Raw genomic sequence first — 23,528 nt, 5'->3', positions numbered from 1 at the left:
TCACTCTCTCGTCCTCTCTTCTCCTGAGCACGCTAACAGGCTGTCTCCCTGGACTTTCAGCTGTCTCTCTGCTGCTCTGTCCAGTCTCTCTCACACCCAGGAGGTGGAGTCACTTACACTATCCAGAGGCGAGTGAGGAGGGGGGGTGAAAAAGAGAAGAAGGAGGGGAGGAAAAACTTTTTTTGGAGTCTGGCTGCCCATTTTAAGGCTCTGCAGAGATTATTGCAGAGCGGAGGCTGCTGCGTCTCCCTCTGGAGATATACACTCAGGGAGATCAGCTGTCCGCTTCTGGGACTCTGTTTCGGGACGTTCCTGATTTTTATTTATAGTTTAGGATCCTTTTTCTCCCAAACATTTTGGCGTGTCGTTCGGAGGACTGCAACTTTCTACTCCCCATTGGAACTGAGCCCCATTATCCAACATGGTGGCCGGGATGCTGATGCCGCTTGACCGCCTGAGAGCGATCTATGAAATCCTTTTCCGGGATGGAGTAATGGTGGCAAAGAATGATGAGAGACCTCAGAGCCGCCATGCTGAAGTGCCGGGGGTCACCAACCTGCAGGTAACAAGAGCCTTGGGCTCACTGAAATCACGTGGATTTGTTAGGGAGACCTTTGTATGGAAGCATTGCTACTGGTATCTGACCAATGAAGGCATTGACTATCTGCGCCAGTACCTGCATCTCCCACCTGAGATTGTGCCCGCCTCTCTGCAGAGGGTCAGGCGCCCCGTGCCCACCCCTGGTATGCCGAGGAGGACACCCGCTGCAAATGTCCAGACTGTCCGGGGACCCACGTCTTATGCCCCAAAGCCCCAGGCTGATGCTGAGAGGCAAGAGTACCGCAGGAGAGAGGAGACGGTGCCTCCAAGAGGTCAAAATGCCGTAAATGGCTCCATCGGTTCCCACGTGCTGGAGAACAGCTGGCAAGAAGGTGGGTGGCAGAGATGGGCGGAAAGAGATAGCCAGGGCAGTGTGAGGAGGGGAACAAGCCATGCTGGTCAGGGTTTACATGTGTCTAATGCAGAAGAGAAGTGGGGCATAAAGGAAAGCCAGGGGAGGGAAGATATCAGAAAGACATTTGGGGGTGAGACGGAGAGAGCATGGCCAGAGAAGAGGGTCAATCTAGGGACCACGTCCGCTGAAAGTTGGACGGTGGAGAAGAAATTGGGGGACAAGAAACCACGTGCAAGGGAGGAGGACTCCAAGGGGCAGACAGGGAGTGGAATTGCTGAGCTAGTGACAGCTCTGAGTCCAGTCATCTCCACCAGTGAGAGGAGGGAGGAGAAGACCACTGTCAGTGCTGTCACCTCAACGTCCCAAACTCAATTTACAGAAAAACTGTCAGGGGCTAAATTGGGGCAACAAAGGGAGGAGGCCAGAAAGGTCGTAAGTGAGAAATCGGTGGAGGTACATGTAGTGTCCTCTGTCACAGAGGCTGTAGTAACCAGTCATAGATCACTAGAAATCACCGACCACCAGCAAGGCGTACGTGAGAAGGCAATCGTGCAGGGACAGTTATTATTAGGCCAGGAGCTAAAACAAGAGAAGGACAAGGGGCAGTTAAAACAGCAGAAAGCCAAAGAAAAGCAAACCAGCCTGGAGGCAGATGAGATAGTGAAGGTCTCAAGTTTAGTGACCTCTGCCCCTGAGTTGGCAAAAGTAGAGTCCAAAAAAGAGGTTAAGCAGCAGAAAAAGGGTAAAAATGTAGCTGAGAAAGAAGAGGTACAAGTAAGTAACACCCATAAGGTCTCTACCTCTCAGTCCATGGTAGCGCAGGGTCCAGAAAATGACCAGGGAAAAATCAGAAATCAGAAACCTGAGAAAGAAGAGGTTTGTGTCGCTCTAACTCCTGCGGCCACCAAACCAGAGCCCCCTAAAACAGAATCAAAAACAGAAAGTGGGTCAGAGGGTAAGAAGGGCCAGAAGAAAAAAGAGCTGGCTCAGGAAAAGACTAGTGAGGATGGGGCCGTAGAGAAACCAACCAAGATGCAGACCAAGGGTGTAAGCAAGAGGGAGGCCAAGAATGAGCCAAAGCAGGAGCAGGCTGCAGAGGCCACTCAGGCTGTAGCTCAGGTTACCCCAAATAGTGCATCTTCCAAAGTCAAAAAGGGAAACTTACAGGAGGAAAAGATGCTAAAGACAAAGAGTGAGGAATCGGGGGCACAGGTGGCTACAGAGGCAGAGAAGGTGTCACCGGCCAGCACCCAGGCCTCTCACCATGCTTCTATCAAAGCTGACACACAACTAGAGGTCAGTCAGGGGAAGAACAAGAAAGGGTCCAAGAGTAAGGGCGAGAAGGCTAAACGAGAGGTTGTAGAGCCAGCTGAGATTTCTGCCACCCACATACCAAAGAAAGAGATGGAACTGGAGTCCATCCTGGTCAAAGAGCAGACCAAAACTAAACAAGAGTCTGTAAATAATCACACAAACATCATTGTAAAGACAGAGGAAGTGTCTGGTGACTTGAATCTCTCCCACAGTGTATCTGTTTCATCTACTTATTCACAAAATAATGAACAAGATGCGCATCACTCAGAATTGGAGGGCATTAGGCAGGACCTGTTGGCAGTTCCTGATGCTGGCATCTCTGTGCCAAAGCCTGAGCAAATGCAAGGGACCAACAAACAGAAATCCAAGCTGGACTTAGTTAACCACAAAGACTTACACACTGTGAACATTCAGAAAGACCTGGCAGTGCCAGAACTAGTCACTATTACCCAGAATCCTCCAGTGTCCAAAGAGGAGGAACTCCAGGCAGTGCCAGAGCTAGTCAACCTTACCCAGAATCCCCCAGTGTCCAAGGAGGAGAAACTCCAACCTGTATCAAACACTGTTGACCTTACCCAGAATCCTACAGTGTCCAAGGAGAAGGAACTCAAGACTGTATCAGATCATGTTGTCCTTACCAAGAAGCCTCCTGCATCCAAGAAGGAGAAACTCCAACTTGTATCCGATACTGTTGTCCTTACCCAGAAGCCTTCTGAATCCAAGAAGGAGGAGAAACTCCAACCTGTATCAGATACTGTTATCCTTACCCAGAATCTTCCAGTATCCAAGGAGGAGGAACTCCAACCTGTGTCAGATCCTGTTGTTCTTACCCAGAATCCTCCAGTATCCAAGGAGGAGAAACTCCAACCTGTATCAGATACTGTTGTTCGCACCCAAAATCCTCCAGTGTCCAAGGAGGAAGAACGCCAACCTGTATCAGATACTGTTGTTCTTTCCAAGAATCCTTCAGTATCCAAGAAGGAGGAACTCCAACCTGTATCAGATCCTGTTGTCCTTACACAGAATCCTCCAGTATCGAAGGAGGAGGAACTCCAAACTGTGTCAGATTCTGTTGTTCTTACCCTGAAACCTCCTGGATCGAAGAAGGAAGAGGAACTCCAACCTGTATCGAAAACTGGTGTCCTTACACAGAATCCTCCAGTATCCAAGAAGAAGGAACTCCAACCTGTATCAGATCCTGTTGTACTTACACAGAATCCTCCAGTATCGAAGGAGGAGGAACTCCAAACTGTGTCAGATTCTGTTGTTCTTACCCAGAAACCTCCTGGATCCAAGAAGGAAGAGGAACGTCAACCTGTATCAAAAACTGTTGCCCTTACCCAGAATCTTCTAGTATCCAAGAAGGAGGAACTCCAACCTGTATCAGATCCTGTTGTCCTTACACAGAATCCTCCAGTATCGAAGAAGGAGGATCTCCAACTTGTATCAGATCCTGTTGTCCTTACCCAGAATCCTCCTGGGTCTAAGAAGAGCCAACTCCAGGCTGTATCCGAAACAGTCATCCTCACCCAGACTAAACTAGAGTCCACAAATCATGTTGTGACACCTGAAGAAGAGTGTGATCCCGGATCTACTGCTGATGAAGGTACGTGCAGGCAATCCATAACTGTTACCAAAGCCTAGCTATGTCATGTTAGATTATTAATGCTGGTTCTTCATGGTTCAATCAGATGAAACTAACAGGTATGCAGGCCACAATGACTGCATAAATAGCAGTGATGTCACAGCGGGTCCGACCTTGATACGACTACACTGGTCGATAATGTAGCCTCGTTCTCTTGCATGCTTGGTGACCGCTGTCAGCCATTGTGAAAGGTCATCTTCTGATAGGTCGACTGACATGCTGAAGATCACAGCCTGCCGGTGTGTAGTCCGTGGCCTACATCACGATGTGGACCTCATGCGGTTGGTGGCAGTTTGGTAACCAGCTCTGTCCTTTGGTCACCCTTAGAAAGGAGGCACTCTGCCAGGGTACTGGGTCCGGTGAGGCCAGGCGTCCCTTTTGCTGCAAGCCTGTGACACGGATATCTCTCACTTCCTGGGTGACGCTGGCCAAGTAGCTCCGATGCCAGGTGATATGGTCCCAGTACGGGATGTCAGAGACTCATGATAACCCGTCGTCTGCACAATATTTATTACATTTCTTATATAGCGCCGCATAGTCCGTTGTACTTTACAATTAGACCACTGGGTAATACCAGAGAGTCATAGAGGCAGGAGGGCCCTGCTCGCAATCTGACACCAATATGCAGTTACTGTAGGGTAACCCTGCCATGCAGTGCCTCACCAATGGGGTTTGTGATATGAATGAATGAGCTGCGGTGCCGGGGGGAGGATGAGAGGGGACGTGGGAGTGACTGAGGGGGATTTGGCCAGACTCCAAACATTACACTGCTCCCAAGTATGAGACTGGTCTGAAAACATGGATTTAATAAGCGAGACGTAGGCTGACATGGAACATGGAATGTATGTATCCATCGTACTAACCTGCCCAGGCCAACGACTGCTCTGGCAGAGGGGAAGTGCGGCTGTGGGCAGGAGAACACTGACTCACATCCCTGCTATGTGCCGGCTCACACCAGCATGGCAGGGGTTAACCTCTGACATGTTCCGCTAGTCACAGGCACATTCTTCCTCACCGCACTGTGGATCTATAGACCATGCTGGGAGCTGTAGTTCCACAGCAGCTGGGGAGGCACAGATTTCCTGTCTCTGTTATTTGCACATTCCATGCGAGGGCCCTGAGGGCCAGGATTCTGGGCGGGTACCTCTGCGTGCCCGGCTCACACCCTCTGCTGGTGCAGGTGTATTACGATGCAGAGGTTCAGCAGCCTCCGTTGTGCACTTGTTCCTCACAGAGCAGCAGGTCCGACCGGTCTGCAGAGCGACATCCAACTGGTGCAACACAAATGTGTCTCCTGCGTATAATCGTTCCATCCAGTTACCTCAGATCTAGGTGACATGGGATCCTCTAGTAGATCACAGGGAGCAGTACCCATTACCACACACACCGCGGGAGCAGCCATTTTGTGGCCTAGTCACTGGAATTAGTGACCTCACTGAGCTACGTCACTGCCTCAGATATAGGCTGCGTATTCCTGAATATTATTCCGGCTCGCACAATGGCTGCATTCCCCGGGCGCCCACGAGTGACCCGTGCACGTGTGAAGGAGTTGCCCACTCTCCGTTATTTGGTAGCGGGGGTGGTTACTGAGCACAGTACGTCCTTTTACTATGTTATTCTATACATGTGCGCACTGTACACCCGGGTGGCGCTCTGTGGGCCTGATTCAGATGTGGTTGGAGGGACTGTCGCTTCCTTGGAAGCAGCAGTGATAGCGCTGTGTGGTGATGCAGCGCTATCACACACGTTCTCATTCTCTCACACACACACACACACACATTTTCATTCTCTTACACACACATTCTCATTCTCTCACACACACGCACACATTCTCATTCTCTTACACAATCTCATTCTCTCACACACACGCACACATTCTCATTCTCTTACACAATCTCATTCTCTCACACACGCGCACACATTCTCATTCTCTCTCACACATGCACACGTTGCCATTCTCTCACACATGTGCACACGTTGTCATTCTCACACATGTGCACACGTTGTCATTCTCACACATGCGCACACGTTGTCATTCTCTCACAGACATGCACACGTTCTCATTCTCTCACACATGCACACACATTCTCATTCTCTCTCACACATGCACACATTCTCATTCTCTCACACACGTACACACGTTCTCATTCTCACACACGTGCACACATTCTCTCACACACGTGCACACATTCTCATTCTCTTGCACATGTGCACACATTCTCATTCTGTCACACACATGCACACGTTCTCATTCTCTCACACATGCACACGTTGTCATTCTCTCACAGACATGCACACATTCTCATTCTCTCACAGACATGCACACACATTCTCATTCTCTCTCACACGTGCACACATTCTCATTCTCTCTCACACGTGCACACATTCTCATTCTCTCTCACACATGCACACAATCTCATTCTCTCTCACACGTGCACACATTCTCATTCTCTCTCACACATGCACACATTCTCATTCTCTCACATGTGCACACAATCTCATTCTCTCTCACACATGCACATGTTCTCATTCTCTCACACATGCACACACATTCTCATTCTCTCATACACATGCACACGTTCTCATTCTCTCACAGACTCACACGCGTTCTCATTCTCTTACACGCGCACATTCTCATTCTCTCACAAACGTGCACACATCCTCATTCTCTCACACACATTCTCATTCTCTCACAAACGTGCACACATCCTCATTCTCTCACACACATCCTCATTCTCTCACACACGCGCACACATTCTCATTCTCTTACACGCGCACATTTTCATTCTCCCACACACGTGTTCACATCCTCATTCTCTCACACACGTGTTCACATCCTCATTCTCTCACACACGTGTTCACATCCTCATTCTCTCACACACGTGTTCACATCCTCATTCTCTCACACACGTGTTCACATCCTCATTCTCTCACACACGTGTTCACATCCTCATTCTCTCACACACGTGTTCACATCCTCATTCTCTCACACACGTGTTCACATTCTCATTCTCTCACAAACGTGCACACATCCTCATTCTCGCACACATGCACACACATTCTCATTCTCTCACACATGCACATTCTCTCACACACACGCACACATTCTCATTCTCTCACACACACATTCTCATTCTCTCACACACACATTCTCATTCTCTCACACATGCACACACATTCTCATTCTCTCACACACGTGCACACGTTCTCATTCTCTCACACACCTGCGTACATGTTCTCATTCTCACACATGCACACGTTGCCATTCTCTCACACATGCACACGTTGTCATTCTCACACATGCGCACATGTTGTCATTCTCTCACAGACATGCACACATTCTCATTCTCTCACAGACATGCACACACATTCTCATTCTCTCTCACACGTGCACACATTCTCATTCTCTCTCACACATGCACACATTCTCATTCTCTCACACATGCACACGTTGCCATTCTCACACATGCGCACATGTTGTCATTCTCTCACAGACATGCACACATTCTCATTCTCTCACAGACATGCACACACATTCTCATTCTCTCTCACACGTGCACACATTCTCATTCTCTCTCACACATGCACACAATCTCATTCTCTCTCACACGTGCACACATTCTCATTCTCTCTCACACATGCACACATTCTCATTCTCTCACATGTGCACACATTCTCATTCTCTCTCACACATGCACATGTTCTCATTCTCTCACACACGCGCACACATTCTCATTCTCTCATACACATGCACATGTTCTCATTCTCTCACAGACGCGGACACGTTCTCATTCTCTCACAGACTCACACGCGTTCTCATTCTCTTACACGCGCACATTCTCATTCTCTCACAAACGTGCACACATCCTCATTCTCTCACACACATCCTCATTCTCTCACACACGCGCACACATTCTCATTCTCTTACACGCGCACATTTTCATTCTCCCACACACGTGTTCACATCCTCATTCTCTCACACACGTGTTCACATCCTCATTCTCCCACACACGTGTTCACATCCTCATTCTCTCACACACGTGTTCACATCCTCATTCTCTCACAAATGTGCACACATCCCCATTCTCCCACACGCACACATCCTCATTCTCGCACACCTGCACATTCTCATTCTCTCACACACTTGCACACATTCTCATTCTCTCACAAACGTGCACACATTCTCAATCTCTCACACATGCACACACATTCTCATTCTCTCATACATGCACACACATGCTCATTCTTTCACACATGCACACACATTCTCATTCTCTCACACATGCACACACATTCTCATTCTGTCACACACACGCACACACATTCTCATTCTCTCACACACACATTCTCATTCTCTCACACACACATTCTCATTCTCTCACACACGTGCACACGTTCTCATTCTCTCACACACACATTCTCATTCTCTCCCACAGCTGCACACATTCTCATGCTCTCACACACACATTCTCATTCTCTCACATGCACACATTCTCATTCTCTCACACACGTACACACGTTCTCATTCTCACACACGTGCACACATTCTCTCACACACGTGCACACATTCTCATTCTCTTGCACATGTGCACACATTCTCATTCTGTCACACACATGCACACGTTCTCATTCTCTCACACACCTGCACACATTCTCATTCTCTCACACACACTTACACATTCTCTCACACACGCGCACACATTCTCATTCTCTCACACACACCTGCGTACATGTTCTCATTCTCACACATGCACACGTTGCCATTCTCTCACACATGCACACGTTGTCATTCTCTCACACATGCACACGTTGTCATTCTCACACAGACATGCACACGTTCTCATTCTCTCACACACGTGCACACATTCTCATTCTCTCACACACCTGCGTACATGTTCTCATTCTCACACATGCACACGTTGCCATTCTCTCACACATGCACACGTTGTCATTCTCACACAGACGTGCACTCGTTCTCATTCTCTCACACATGCGCACACATTCTCATTCTCTCTCACACATGCACACATTCTCATTCTCTCACACGTGCACACATTCTCATTCTCTCTCACACATGCACACATTCTCATTCTCTCACACGTGCACACATTCTCATTCTCTCTCACAGACATGCACACGTTCTCATTCTCTCACACACCTGCGTACATGTTCTCATTCTCACACATGCACACGTTGCCATTCTCTCACACATGCACACGTTGTCATTCTCACACATGCGCACATGTTGTCATTCTCTCACAGACATGCACACATTCTCATTCTCTCACACATGCGCACACATTCTCATTCTCTCTCACATGCACACATTCTCATTCTCTCACACATGCACACAATCTCATTCTCTCTCACACATGCACATGTTCTCATTCTCTCACACACGCGCACACATTCTCATTCTCTCATACACATGCACATGTTCTCATTCTCTCACAGACGCGGACACGTTCTCATTCTCTCATACACATGCACACGTTCTCATTCTCTCACAGACTCACACGCGTTCTCATTCTCTTACACGCGCACATTCTCATTCTCTCACAAACGTGCACACATCCTCATTCTCTCACACACATTCTCATTCTCTCACACACGCGCACACATTCTCATTCTCTTACACGCGCACATTTTCATTCTCCCACACACGTGTTCACATCCTCATTCTCTCACACACGTGTTCACATTCTCATTCTCTCACAAACGTGCACACATCCCCATTCTCCCACACGCACACATCCTCATTCTCGCACACCTGCACATTCTCATTCTCTCACACACTTGCACACATTCTCATTCTCTCGCACCCCTGCACATTCTCAATCTCTCACGCATGCACACACATTCTCATTCTCTCATACATGCACACACATTCTCATTCTCTCACACATGCACACACATTCTCATTCTCTCATACATGCACACACATTCTCATTCTCTCATACATGCACACACATTCTCATTCTCTCACACACACGCACACATCCTCATTCTCACACACCTGCACATTCTCAATCTCTCATACATGCACACACATTCTCATTCTTTCACACATGCACACACATGCTCATTCTTTCACACATGCACACACATTCTCATTCTTTCACACATGCACACACATTCTCATTCTCTCACACATGCACACACATTCTCATTCTCTCACACACACGCACACATTCTCATTCTCTCACATACACATTCTCATTCTCTCACACACACATTCTCATTCTCTCGCACACCTGCACACATTCTCATTCTCTCACACACCTGCACACATTCTCATTCTGTCACACACGTGCACACGTTCTCATTCTCTCACACACACATTCTCATGCTCTCACACACACATTCTCATTCTCTCTCACATGCACACATTCTCATTCTCTCTCACACATGCACACATCCTCATTCTTTCACAAATGTGCACACATCCTCATTCTCTCACACACGCGCACACATTCTCATTCTCTTACAAGCGCACATTTTAATTCTCCCACACACGTGTACACATTCTCATTCTCTCACAAATGTGCACACAGCCTCATTCTCTCGCACGCACACATCCTCATTCTCCCACATGCACACATCCTCATTCTCACACACCTGCACATTCTCATTCTCTCACACACGTGCACACATTCTCATTATCTCACGCGCACACATCCTCATTCTCTCACAAACGTGCGCACATTCTCATTCTCTTACACGCGCACATCCTCATTCTCTCACAAACGTGCACACATTCTCATTCTCTCACACGCACACATCCTAATTCTCCCACCCTGCACATTCTCATTCTCTCACACATGTACACACATTCTCATTCTCTCTCACATGCACACATTCTCATTCTCTCTCACACATGCACACATCCTCATTCTTTCACAAATGTGCACACATCCTCATTCTCTCACACACGCGCACACATTCTCATTCTCTTACAAGCGCACATTTTAATTCTCCCACACACGTGTACACATTCTCATTCTCTCACAAATGTGCACACAGCCTCATTCTCTCGCACGCACACATCCTCATTCTCCCACATGCACACATCCTCATTCTCACACACCTGCACATTCTCATTCTCTCACACACGTGCACACATTCTCATTCTCTCACGCGCACACATCCTCATTCTCTCACAAACGTGCGCACATTCTCATTCTCTTACACGCGCACATCCTCATTCTCTCACAAACGTGCACACATTCTCATTCTCTCACACGCACACATCCTAATTCTCCCACCCTGCACATTCTCATTCTCTCACACATGCACACACATTCTCATTCTCTCACACATGCACACACATTCTCATTCTCTCACACACACATTCTCATTCTCTCACACATGCACACACATTCTCATTCTCTCACACATGCACACATATTCTCATTCTCTCACACACACATTCTCATTCTCTCACACACATTCTCATTCTCTCACACATGCACACATTCTCATTCTCTCACACATGCACACACATTCTCATTCTCTCATACATGCACACACATTCTCATTCTCTCACACATGCACACACATTCTCATTCTCTCACACATGCACACACATTCTCATTCTCTCACACATGCACACATTCTCATTCTCTCACACATGCACACACATTCTCATTCTCTCACACATGCACACACATTCTCATTCTCTCACACATGCACACATTCTCATTCTCTCTTTTATATATACACACACACACACACACACACACACACACACGCACACACACTAGATGCACTGTGGGCGCAGCACCACCGGCAACACCCGCCTGGCCGCTCCACCGCCGCACTGTGGGGTCCGTGTTCTCCCGCCTTCGCCGCTCAGCTGCTCCTGCTTTCTCTTCTCACATAGGTAGCCAGGCAGCGCTGGCAGCGTGTGCTGAAAGAGCCAGCCAACCCACAATGCCCTGCGCTGTGAAAAGCGCAGCGTAGCACAGGAAGCGGAGAAGCTTGCCGGCTGGTCACAGGTAAGTATAATACACTCACACTCTCTCTCTCTCATATAAATAAAGGATAATAATAATAATAATAATAATAATAATGTGTAAGAAGGGGGACTCTGCTGCTATAATGTGTACAAAAATCGGACTCTGCCTGTCATAATGTGTAAAAAGGGGACTCTACCTGTCGTAATGTGTAAAAAGGGGGACTCTGCTGCCGTAATGTGTAAAAAGGGGGGACTCTGCTGCCTAATGTTTAAAAAGGGAGACTCTGCCTGCTGTAATGTGTAAAAAGGGGGACTCTGCTGCCATAATGTGTAAAAAGGGGGACTCTGCTGCCGAAATGTGTAAAAAGGGGGACTCTGCTGCCGTACTGTGTAAAAAGGGGGCTTTACATGGCATAATGTGTGATTGGGTCTCTACCTGGCATAATGTGTAAAAGGGGCTCTTCCTGGTGTAATGTGCGTAAGTGGCGCTACTGTGCGGCGTAATTTGAATAATGGAGACTCCTGTACAGCGTAATATGAACTGGTATTATTTTGTGGCCACGCCTCTTCCCATGAAGCCACGCCCCTATATATTTTTGGCAAGCGCCTACAGCGGCAACTGGCCCTGTTTTGTATATGTGTGTGTGTGTGGAGGGGGGAAGTGGGGGGGCTGATGCTGTTTCTTGCACACAGTGCTAAAATGTCTAATTCCGGCACTGACTAGTAGTAGGAGTCTGCAGTTATATCTGTACAGCCCCCTCCCCACAGCAGCTGCTGCAGCAGTGATTATCTGACAGCGCAGTGGTGTAATAACCATGACTAATATTCATCATTTTCTCTTTTATACATTTCAACATCTGTTTTTTTCCACACAACCTGCTGATGCCTCTCAGTGGAGAAAACATGCCATATATACAAGACAAGCAACCTCTGATCAAGTGTTGTGGAACTACAAATCCCAGCACGCCTTTGGAGAGCCACACGTTGTCCTACGCCTCAGTCTGATTTGAGTAATAGGCCTGTGTACGGGAATAAGGTGCATTTGGCGTCACTTTGGCAGTGTGTGTGATGGACGATGTTACCCTCCGCCTGTGTATTGTAGTGCTGCTATACAGTACGTGTGTCAGTGTCCTGAGCCTTATAGGGAATGGAGGGTGAGCTCTGGCAGCCGGCGAGCCTCGGTGAGAGCGTGCCCAGGCAGCAGCCGCCGCTGGAGGGAGGTGGAGGCTGGAGGAGGGTGGAGAACACACACTCTGCTGTTCCCTCACACCTCCACTCCCTCCAGTGCTGGATGTGGGACTGAAGAGCTGACACTTGTGAGGATGGAGGAGGATGGACGCTGTTATATAGATGATCTGATACAGCAGGGACAAGGTAGGATGTTATGTAATGGAACATGTCTGTCAGTAGTGACAGTGGAATATAATACTCTCTCTGGTAGTAACATACAAGGGGAACGATTCCAGTGATGTCGCATCTTTTGGGGTAGTTACCCAGACAAGTGTCTCTCCGCCTCCCCCTGTACACCCCTGCTGAGGGACTTCATGAACTCATCTTTCTTCAGCTCCTCATACCCTTTCATAATGCTGTCACCCTGTGCCCCCAAATATTTACCTGGCCTCTTCCAGTGCCTCCTTCCCTACCTCCTCCTCATCCTCCTGTCCACTGTGCCCCCAGATATTTACCTGACCTCTTCCAGTGCCTCCCCTACCTCCTCCTCATCCTCCTGTCCACTGTGCCCCCAGATATTTACCTGACCTCTTCAAGTGCCTCCCCTACCTCCTCCTGTCCACTGTGCCCCCAAATATTTACCTGACCTCTTCCAGTGCCTCCCCTACCTCCTCCTCATCCTCCTGTCCACTGTGCCCCCCATGTATTTACCTGACCTCTTCCAGTGCCTCCTCCCCTATCTCCTCCTCATCCTCCTGTCACCCTGTGCCCCCCATGTATTTACCTGACCTCTTCCAGTGCCTCCTCCCCTATCTCCTCCTCATCCTCCTGTCCACTGTGCCCCCCATGTATTTACCTGACCTCTTCCAGTGCCTCCTCCCCTATCTCCTCCTCATCCTCCTGTCACCCTGTGCCCCCCATGTATTTACCTGACCTCTTCCAGTGCCTCACCTACCTCCTCCTCATCCTCCTGTCCACTGTGCCCCCCATGTATTTACCTGACCTCTTCCAGTGCCTCACCTACCTCCTCCTCATCCTCCTGTCCACTGTGCCCCCCATGTATTTACCTGACCTCTTCCAGTGCCTCCTCCCCTATCTCCTCCTCATCCTCCTGTCACCCTGTGCCCCCCATGTATTTACCTGACCTCTTCCAGTGCCTCCTCCCCTATCTCCTCCTCATCCTCCTGTCCACTGTGCCCCCCATGTATTTACCTGACCTCTTCCAGTGCCTCATCCCCTATCTCCTCCTCATCCTCCTGTCCACTGTGCCCCCCATGTATTTACCTGACCTCTTCCAGTGCCTCCTCCCCTATCTCCTCCTCATCCTCCTGTCCACTGTGCCCCCCATGTATTTACCTGACCTCTTCCAGTGCCTCATCCCCTATCTCCTCCTCATCCTCCTGTCCACTGTGCCCCCCATGTATTTACCTGACCTCTTCCAGTGCCTCCTCCCCTATCTCCTCCTCCTCCTCCTGTCCACTGTGCCCCCCATGTATTTACCTGGCCTCTTCCAGTGCCTCCTCCCCTATCTCCTCCTCATCCTCCTGTCCACTGTGCCCCCCATGTATTTACCTGACCTCTTCCAGTGCCTCCTCCCCTATCTCCTCCTCATCCTCCTGTCCACTGTGCCCCCCATGTATTTACCTGACCTCTTCCAGTGCCTCCTCCCCTATCTCCTCCTCATCCTCCTGTCCACTGTGCCCCCCATGTATTTACCTGACCTCTTCCAGTGCCTCCCCTACCTCCTCCTCATCCTCCTGTCCACTGTGCCCCCCATGTATTTACCTCGCCTCTTCCAGTGAACCCCACCACTCTCTCATTCTCAATCTCCAGTCCTCTGTGCTCCCCAATCCTGTACCTGACCCCTGTCATTGATCCCCCCCACCCCATGTGGTTTCTCTATGCTTGCCGTCCCACCTATCTCTCAACATGATATATTTGTGCCCCCTCCTCTATACTCTGCTGTTGTCACTAGAAGCCCCCTCTAGTCCTCTCACCTGACCCCCTATGTCACCTGCTCATCCCCCCTAGAGTCTCCTCTCCCCCGTCCTGTATTACCCTGCGCACTCCCTTCCTCCCATACCTCTGTACAAATATGCAGGCTGAATGTTACATTTCCTAAAATAGTCAGGATTGGTATTCGCTCCTAAGCTTGTGGCTGGCGGGCACGGAAAGCTGGCAGTGATTGGGTTAAATGTAGGAGTGATCAGGTTATGTGCGCCTGAGAGTGCTTGTAATTACTTGTAGTGATGATAAATCATTCTTAATTAGTTAAAGGCCAACATGCATTTTACCTCTCGCTATAAACCTCTTAATCCAGCCAGAGCTGGGCAGTGATCTCTGGGTCTCCGAAAGCAGCTGGTCTGTCTTACCTTGTTCCCAAACTGTCACAGCTCACAACACCCCTGGTTACTGCAACTGGGAGCAATCGGACAGATCACCCCAGATACGCGGGGCTGTGTATCATCGCAGCAATCATGCTGGTAGTATTAGGGAGACCAATTAATAATTATTCCAGAGACTGGGTCTCCCAGTGTTACCTGTCCTCACACATATGGTCACCCCAGTGTTACCTGTCCTCACACACACAGAGGGTCTCCCAGTGTTACCTGTCCTCACACATATCGTCACCCAGTGTTACCTGTCCTCACACATATGGTCACCCCAGTGTTACCTGTCCTCACACACACAGAGGGTCACCCAGTGTTACCTGTCCTCACACACAGAGGGTCTCCCCAGTGTTACCTGTCCTCACACACAGAGGGTCTCCCCAGCGTTACCTGTCCTCACACACAGAGGGTCTCCCCAGCGTTACCTGTCCTCACACACAGAGGGTCTCCCCAGTGTTACCTGTCCTCACACAGAGGGTCACCCAGTGTTACCTGTCTTCACAAACAGAGGGTCTCCCCAGTGTTACCTGTCCTCACACACAGAGGGTCTCCCCAGCGTTACCTGTCCTCACACACAGAGGGTCTCCCCAGTGTTACCTGTCCTCACACACAGAGGGTCTCCCCAGCGTTACCTGTCCTCACACACAGAGGGTCTCCCCAGCGTTACCTGTCCTCACACACAGAGGGTCTCCCCAGTGTTACCTGTCCTCACACAGAGGGTCACCCAGTGTTACCTGTCTTCACAAACAGAGGGTCTCCCCAGTGTTACCTGTCCTCACACACAGAGGGTCTCCCCAGCGTTACCTGTCCTCACACACAGAGGGTCTCCCCAGTGTTACCTGTCCTCACACACAGAGGGTCTCCCCAGTGTTACCTGTCCTCACACACAGAGGGTCTCCCCAGTATTACCTGTCCTCACACACAGAGGGTCTCCCCAGTGTTACCTGTCCTCACACACAGAGGGTCTCTCCAGCGTTACCTGTCCTCACACAGAGGGTCTCTCCAGCGTTACCTGTCCTCACACACAGAGGGTCACCCCAGTGTTACCTGTCCTCACACACAGAGGGTCACCCCAGTGTTACCTGTCCTCACACACAGAGGGTCTCCCCATTGTTACCAGTCCTCACACAAATGGTCACCCCAGTGTTACATGTCCTCACACAGAGAGTCTCCCCAGCGTTACCTGTCCTCACACACAGAGGGTCTCTCCAGTGTTACCTGTCCTCACACACAGAGGGTCTCCCCAGTGTTACCTGTCCTCACACACAGAGGGTCACCCCAGTGTTACCTGTCCTCACACACAGAGGGTCTCCCCAGTGTTACCTGTCCTCACACACAGAGGGTCTCCCCAGTGTTACCTGTCCTCACACACAGAGGGTCTCCCCAGTGTTACCTGTCCTCGCACAGAGGGTCTCCCCAGTGTTACCTGTCCTCACACACAGAGGGTCTCCCTAGAGTTACCTGTCCTCACACACAGAGGGTCTCCCCAGTGTTACCTGTCCTCACACACAGAGGGTCTCCCCAGTGTTACCTGTCCTCACACACAGAGGGTCTCCCCAGTGTTACCTGTCCTCACACACAGAGGGTCTCCTCAGTGTTACCTGTCCTCACAGACACAGGGTCTCCCCAGTGTTACCTGTCCTCACACACAGAGGGTCTCCTCAGTGTTACCTGTCCTCACACAGTGGGTCTCCCCAGCGTTACCTGTCCTCACACACACAGGGTTTCCCCAGCATTGTGAGGGGACAGGTGACAGCGACAGACACTCTTTGTGAGGACAGGTGACAGTGGCAGACCCTCTGTGTGAGGACAGGTGACAGCGGCAGACCCTCTGTGTGAGGACAGGTGACAGCGGCAGACCCTCTGTGTGAGGACGGGTGACAGCGGCAGACCCTCTGTGTGAGGACGGGTGACAGCGGCAGACCCTCTGTGTGAGGACGGGTGACAGCGGCAGACCCTCTGTGTGAGGACGGGTGACAGCGGCAGACCCTCTGTGTGAGGACGGGTGACTGTGGCAGACCCTCTGTGTGAGGACAGGTAACGTTAGGGAGACCCTCTGTGTGAGGATGGGTGACAGCGGCAGACCCTCTGTGTGAGGACGGGTGACAGCAGCAGACCCTCTGTGTGTGAGGACAGGTGACAGCAGCAGACCCTCTGTATGAGGACAGGTGACAGCGGCAGACCCTCTGTGTGAGGACAGGTGACAGCGGCAGACCCTCTGTGTGAGGACAGGTGACTGCGGCAGACCCTCTGTGTGAGGACTGGTGACAGCGGCAGACCCTCTCTGTGAGGACAGGTGACAGCGGCAGACCCTCTGTGTGAGGACAGGTGACTGCGGCAGACCCTCTGTGTGAGGACAGGTGACTGCGGCAGACCCTCTGTGTGAGGACAGGTGACTGCGGCAGATCCACTGTGTGAGGACAGGTGACAGCGGCAGACCCTCTGTGTGAGGACAGGTGACAGCGGCAGACCCTCTGTGTGAGGACAGGTGACAGCGGCAGACCCTCTGTGAGGACAGGTGACAGCGGCAGATCCACTGTGTGAGGACAGGTGACAGCGGCAGACCCTCTGTGTGAGGACAGGTGACAGCAGCAGACCCTCTGTGTGAGGACAGGTGACAGCGGCAGACCCTCTGTGTGAGGACAGGTGACAGCGGCAGACCCTCTGTGTGAGGACAGGTGACTGCGGCAGACCCTCTGTGTGAGGACTGGTGACAGCGGCAGACCCTCTCTGTGAGGACAGGTGACAGCGGCAGACCCTCTGTGTGAGGACAGGTGACTGCGGCAGACCCTCTGTGTGAGGACAGGTGACTGCGGCAGACCCTCTGTGTGAGGACAGGTGACTGCGGCAGATCCACTGTGTGAGGACAGGTGACAGCGGCAGACCCTCTGTGTGAGGACAGGTGACAGCGGCAGACCCTCTGTGTGAGGACAGGTGACAGCGGCAGACCCTCTGTGAGGACAGGTGACAGCGGCAGATCCACTGTGTGAGGACAGGTGACAGCGGCAGACCCTCTGTGTGAGGACAGGTGACAGCAGCAGACCCTCTGTATGAGGACAGGTGACAGCGGCAGACCCTCTGTGTGAGGACAGGTGACAGCGGCAGACCCTCTGTGTGAGGACAGGTGACTGCGGCAGATCCACTGTGTGAGGACAGGTGACAGCGGCAGACCCTCTGTGTGAGGACAGGTGACTGCGGCAGATCCACTGTGTGAGGACAGGTGACTGCGGCAGATCCACTGTGTGAGGACAGGTGACAGCGGCAGACCCTCTGTGTGAGGACAGGTGACTGCGGCAGATCCACTGTGTGAGGACAGGTGACAGCGGCAGACCCTCTGTGTGAGGACAGGTGACAGCGGCAGACCCTCTGTGAGGACAGGTGACAGCGGCAGATCCACTGTGTGAGGACAGGTGACAGCGGCAGACCCTCTGTGTGAGGACAGGTGACAGCGGCAGACCCTCTGTATGAGGACAGGTGACAGCGGCAGACCCTCTGTGTGAGGACAGGTGACGGCGGCAGACCCTCTGTGTGATGACAGGTGACTGCGGCAGACCCTCTGTGTGAGGACTGGTGACAGCGGCAGACCCTCTCTGTGAGGACAGGTGACAGCGGCAGACCCTCTGTGTGAGGACAGGTGACTGCGGCAGACCCTCTGTGTGAGGACAGGTGACTGCGGCAGACCCTCTGTGTGAGGACAGGTGACTGCGGCAGATCCACTGTGTGAGGACAGGTGACAGCGGCAGACCCTCTGTGTGAGGACAGGTGACAGCGGCAGACCCTCTGTGTGAGGACAGGTGACAGCGGCAGACCCTCTGTGAGGACAGGTGACAGCGGCAGATCCACTGTGTGAGGACAGGTGACAGCGGCAGACCCTCTGTGTGAGGACAGGTGACAGCGGCAGACCCTCTGTGTGAGGACAGGTGACAGCGGCAGACCCTCTGTGTGAGGACAGGTGACAGCGGCAGACCCTCTGTGTGAGGACAGGTGACAGCGGCAGACCCTCTGTGTGAGGACAGGTGACAGCGGCAGACCCTCTGTGTGAGGACAGGTGACAGCGACAGACCCTCTGTGTGAGGACAGGTGACAGCAACAGACCCTCTGTGTGAGGACAGGTGACAGCGGCAGACCCTCTGTGTGAGGACAGGTGACAGCGGCAGACCCTCTGTGTGAGGACAGGTGACAGCGACAGACCCTCTGTGTGTGAGGACAGGTGACAGCGGCAGACCCTCTGTGTGAGGACAGGTGACAGCGGCAGACCCTCTGTGTGAGGACAGGTGACAGCGGCAGACCCTCTGTGTGAGGACAGGTGACAGCTGCAGACCCTCTGTGTGAGGACAGGTGACAGCGGCAGACCCTCTGTGTGAGGACAGGTGACAGCGGGAGACCCTCTGTGTGAGGACAGGTGACAGCGGCAGACCCTCTGTGTGAGGACAGGTGACAGCGGCAGACCCTCTGTGTGAGGACAGGTGACAGCGGGAGACCCTCTGTGTGAGGACAGGTGACAGCGGCAGACCCTCTGTGTGAGGACAGGTGACAGCGGCAGACCCTCTGTGTGAGGACAGGTGACAGCGACAGACCCTCTGTGTGAGGACAGGTGACAGCGGCAGATCCTCTGTGTGAGGACAGGTGACAGCGGCAGACCCTGTGTGTGAGGACAGGTGACAGCGGCAGACCCTCTGTGTGAGGACAGGTGACCAGTGACACGGAGAATGGGGGCTCCTCCCTGCAGTTGTTGGATTGGGTTGCCTCTTTGATATGTGCACAGTTTCTGTATCTGCCGCCTGGTGTCCTGTGATCTTCGCTCCTAATTCCAGCAGGAATCTAAGTCTGACATATGACGCTGTCCTGTTATTTATATCCTGTTGATTCCTGGCCCCTTCTGCTGCCTCTCTGGACACTCAGTGCCGTGGACACTGGGCTGACACACAGAGGTGCAGGGTCTGTTGTTCTGGTCTGTACTGGTGGGCTCCAATGAAGATTGTTCCAGGTAGGTCCTTTAGAGACCCCGCTTGACATGGGTCACTGCGGTCTGTAGGGGGGGGTGCGAGTCACAGCCCCTTATTTATGGAAGGGATATTCCTGGCCGTGCCTCGGCCAGCTTCTGCCGGTACAGTACGTCTGGTTACCGTGTATAGAAACAAACCAGCTCTGGCTGGCATCTAATGTCTCTTTATGGGGTGGGAGGCGTTCTGCCCAGAACTGGGGGTAGAACCATGAGCGTCTGGTATTTGGGGCAGAGGGCACTAATCTATATCCCAGTCCTATAGCCTGGCCTGTGTATGTGGTGCGCAGATTTTCATTGGACAGTAATAAGAGGGCGCTGTATATCATAAATGTGTATTGTGGGATAGGGCCCGCGGCAGAACCCCGGGGGTGGAGGGGGGTATTTTTGTAAAACGCTCAGGGTGTCATCACTCTGGATCCATGTGTATATATGCTCACTTGTTTATCTGTCTCTTGTGTCTATCAGTATGTATGTGTGTGTGTGTGTGTGTATATATATATATATATATATATATATATATATATATATATATATACAGATGGAGCCATGCTCATCTATCACTTTAATAGGATAAACTGAGCCAGGGCTGTCGGACTTAATCCCCTGCTGTATTGTTCTCTCTGTATTGTATTACAGCTGAGAACAATAGATGAACGGCTTATGCTAATAAACCTTGGTGCACCATGGTGCAGCAGAGAAGGCTAGATGAGCATGGCCCCATCTGTATATATATATATTTTTTTTACACATTGTATATACAAGTTCTGCGTCACACCGCACAGTGAGGCACAGAATAACCTACTATAGATGTCGGCATTAAATACAACTTTCCTGGGACACTTTGTAGCACGGTCTCAGCGGACATGACAGTCTTACTGCTCCAACATGCCATGTTTTCTGTAATCATTATAGATTTGTTTGTGCTATTTAAATGCTTATTTTCTTTTATTAACTTCTAAAGCCAGGATAATAGGAATAGGTTGTTAGAGTCCCGGACGCCAATCGTACAGAAACATAAGAGTGTTATTGTGTAACTGGTCAGTCCCGGGAGACAGGGACAGTTTTGGGGACAGATCTATAGAATCGGGGACTGTCTCTGGAATTACGGGGTGACTGCGGCAATAGGCGGAGCGGGCGAGGCGAGGGCACATAAACCTGACAGATTGACCCTTTAATTCTGCGTCTAACAAGCAATTCTGGAAGAACGGGTGTAGAAAGGGCGTTTCCATGGTTACTGTAACACACACATGACATCGGCTGAGCGACGTCTTAGAGACCGCCTGGTGCTCACCTGCTTCCACCTACCTGTATCCTGATGTGAGATACAGAGCTACAGGAGATACAGACATTTGGGGCAGAGATTCCCCCTGAGTTATTCTGCACCTGCGCCCATATCACATACAGGTGTGCAGAAAAACGTCCAGAGAAAGTGTTTGAGGGTCCGGGCAAACTTCAGTCTCTCCTACAAAGAGGAACTTTATCCCGGACCCCCAGAGCCATAAGGCCTTGTTCTCGGCAAGTTTCACCCAGGGACCAAACCGCAAGGGGGTGACTTCATTTCAGAGGGTTTGGGTGCGGAGAACCTGATTAAGGCGACTGCACCCCGACATCCAAGTGCCAAAAAAAACAGGGGTGGTACATTAGAACAAGGGGAATAAATAAATAGCGCCACAGCTATCTGACCTGATCTATACCCTCACCCAGCCAGAAGATGGGGCAGACCGGACCAGGTTTTAAGGATATCCAGGCTTTAGCAAAGCAGGCTTAATTAGTACATCAGTCAGTATGGGTTGGTATCAGGAGACCGGCGTTTGGGATCCTGGAAGTCACTATACTGACCCCGGGATCCCGGTCGCCAGATTGCCGACGATGGGGGGCGGGGCGAGCGCAAGGAAGCAGGCTCGGTGGCTCTCTGCGCTCGCCATGGGTTCTATTCCCACAGTCGGAAAATCAGCACTAATTCTATGTATTCAATTGCGGGTGTTTTCCCCCGTTTTTTAATCCATTTTTGTCCATGCCTTTTCATTTATTTATTTTTTGTCAAATCGGCATGGGCGAAAACGCACACAAAAACTGTCGAAAACGCCCACCTGTTCAACAAAACACGTGGATCGGCGGCTAATACGCCGATCCGCGTGGTTTTCGCCCGTGCATACTTTTTGACCAGTGGAAAAAACGGCACGGCAATTGAATAGGTCGAATGTAATGTAAAAATGGGCAAAAAGTGCAGTTTTGTTCGACTGGTTGAAAAAACGGCACTTATTGAATACCCCCCTATATGGGTGTCATGGACACCCACGAGTGGGAATAGTCCCCGTTAGTCGGCATGCCGACTGTCGGGGCTGGCCAGATATCGGTATTTCAGCGTTGGTATCACATGACTACATCCCGTCAGTATAATTATACTATCTGTGCTCAAGCATGGCTATCCGTAATGCCTGGACTGCTAGGGTGCTGTGAGAGCTGAGTTTTGTCTTGTTAGTAAATGTTAGTTTCCTGCGTGAGCTGCCTGTCTGCGATCACTGGAATCATTCGCGGTGTCTCTTACAGATGTGTGCGGGACCGTGTACAAGTATATGACCTGGGCAGAATACAAATGTTCCTTCAGTGTAATAAAACATATTATTTCCAGTTTCCCCATTTGATCTCGTATGCACAATGGCCGGCGATGGGATAGTGGGTAAGGGTTTCATCATGAAGACCCTCTCTCGCTCATCTACCAGCTGTCCTCACCATGGACTACTGCCTGCTCTGTTCTCAGATCACTGATTAATGCTGAGCGGTCTCGTGTACTAAATGTTCCGTCGCTCCGTTCTCCCCTCAGGTCTATTTACTGGGGAGGATTTACAGGAGATAAACCTAATGATATTGGGCACCGGTGTTCTGGAGCCTGTTGTCAGGATTCATTACAGCACAGATATTATATAAATGTCAACGTCTCTGTGGCAGGGACCTTCCCAAGCTTGTTTTCCAGATACATGGAGAAACGGGGAACTGCTGGGTACATGGGCTCTTGTACGATGCCAGGGAGGACATGGGGAAGGGAGAGTCCTGGGCACATGGACATGTATGAGGCAGGTAGGACATGGAGA

At 50.9% G+C, this 23,528-nt stretch overlaps 1 protein-coding gene across 1 annotated transcript in view; it reads left to right on the top strand.

Moving 5' to 3' along the window:
* The first annotated feature begins 201 nt into the window (after positions 1-201).
* PLEC (plectin) overlaps positions 202-23,528 on the top strand; it is a 647,147-nt gene continuing 623,820 nt past the window's right edge. Inside the window, exon 1 of the mRNA XM_063924739.1 lies at positions 202-3,875. Within this exon, the coding sequence (XP_063780809.1) occupies positions 422-3,875 (3,454 nt within the window). The 5' untranslated portion in view covers positions 202-421. The remainder of the gene's footprint in view (positions 3,876-23,528) is intronic.

The sequence above is a fragment of the Pseudophryne corroboree genome, chromosome 5 (genome assembly GCF_028390025.1).
Source record: "Pseudophryne corroboree isolate aPseCor3 chromosome 5, aPseCor3.hap2, whole genome shotgun sequence".
NCBI classification, from domain to species: Eukaryota; Metazoa; Chordata; class Amphibia; order Anura; family Myobatrachidae; genus Pseudophryne; species Pseudophryne corroboree.
This window is presented reverse-complemented; position numbering and strand designations above follow the sequence as displayed.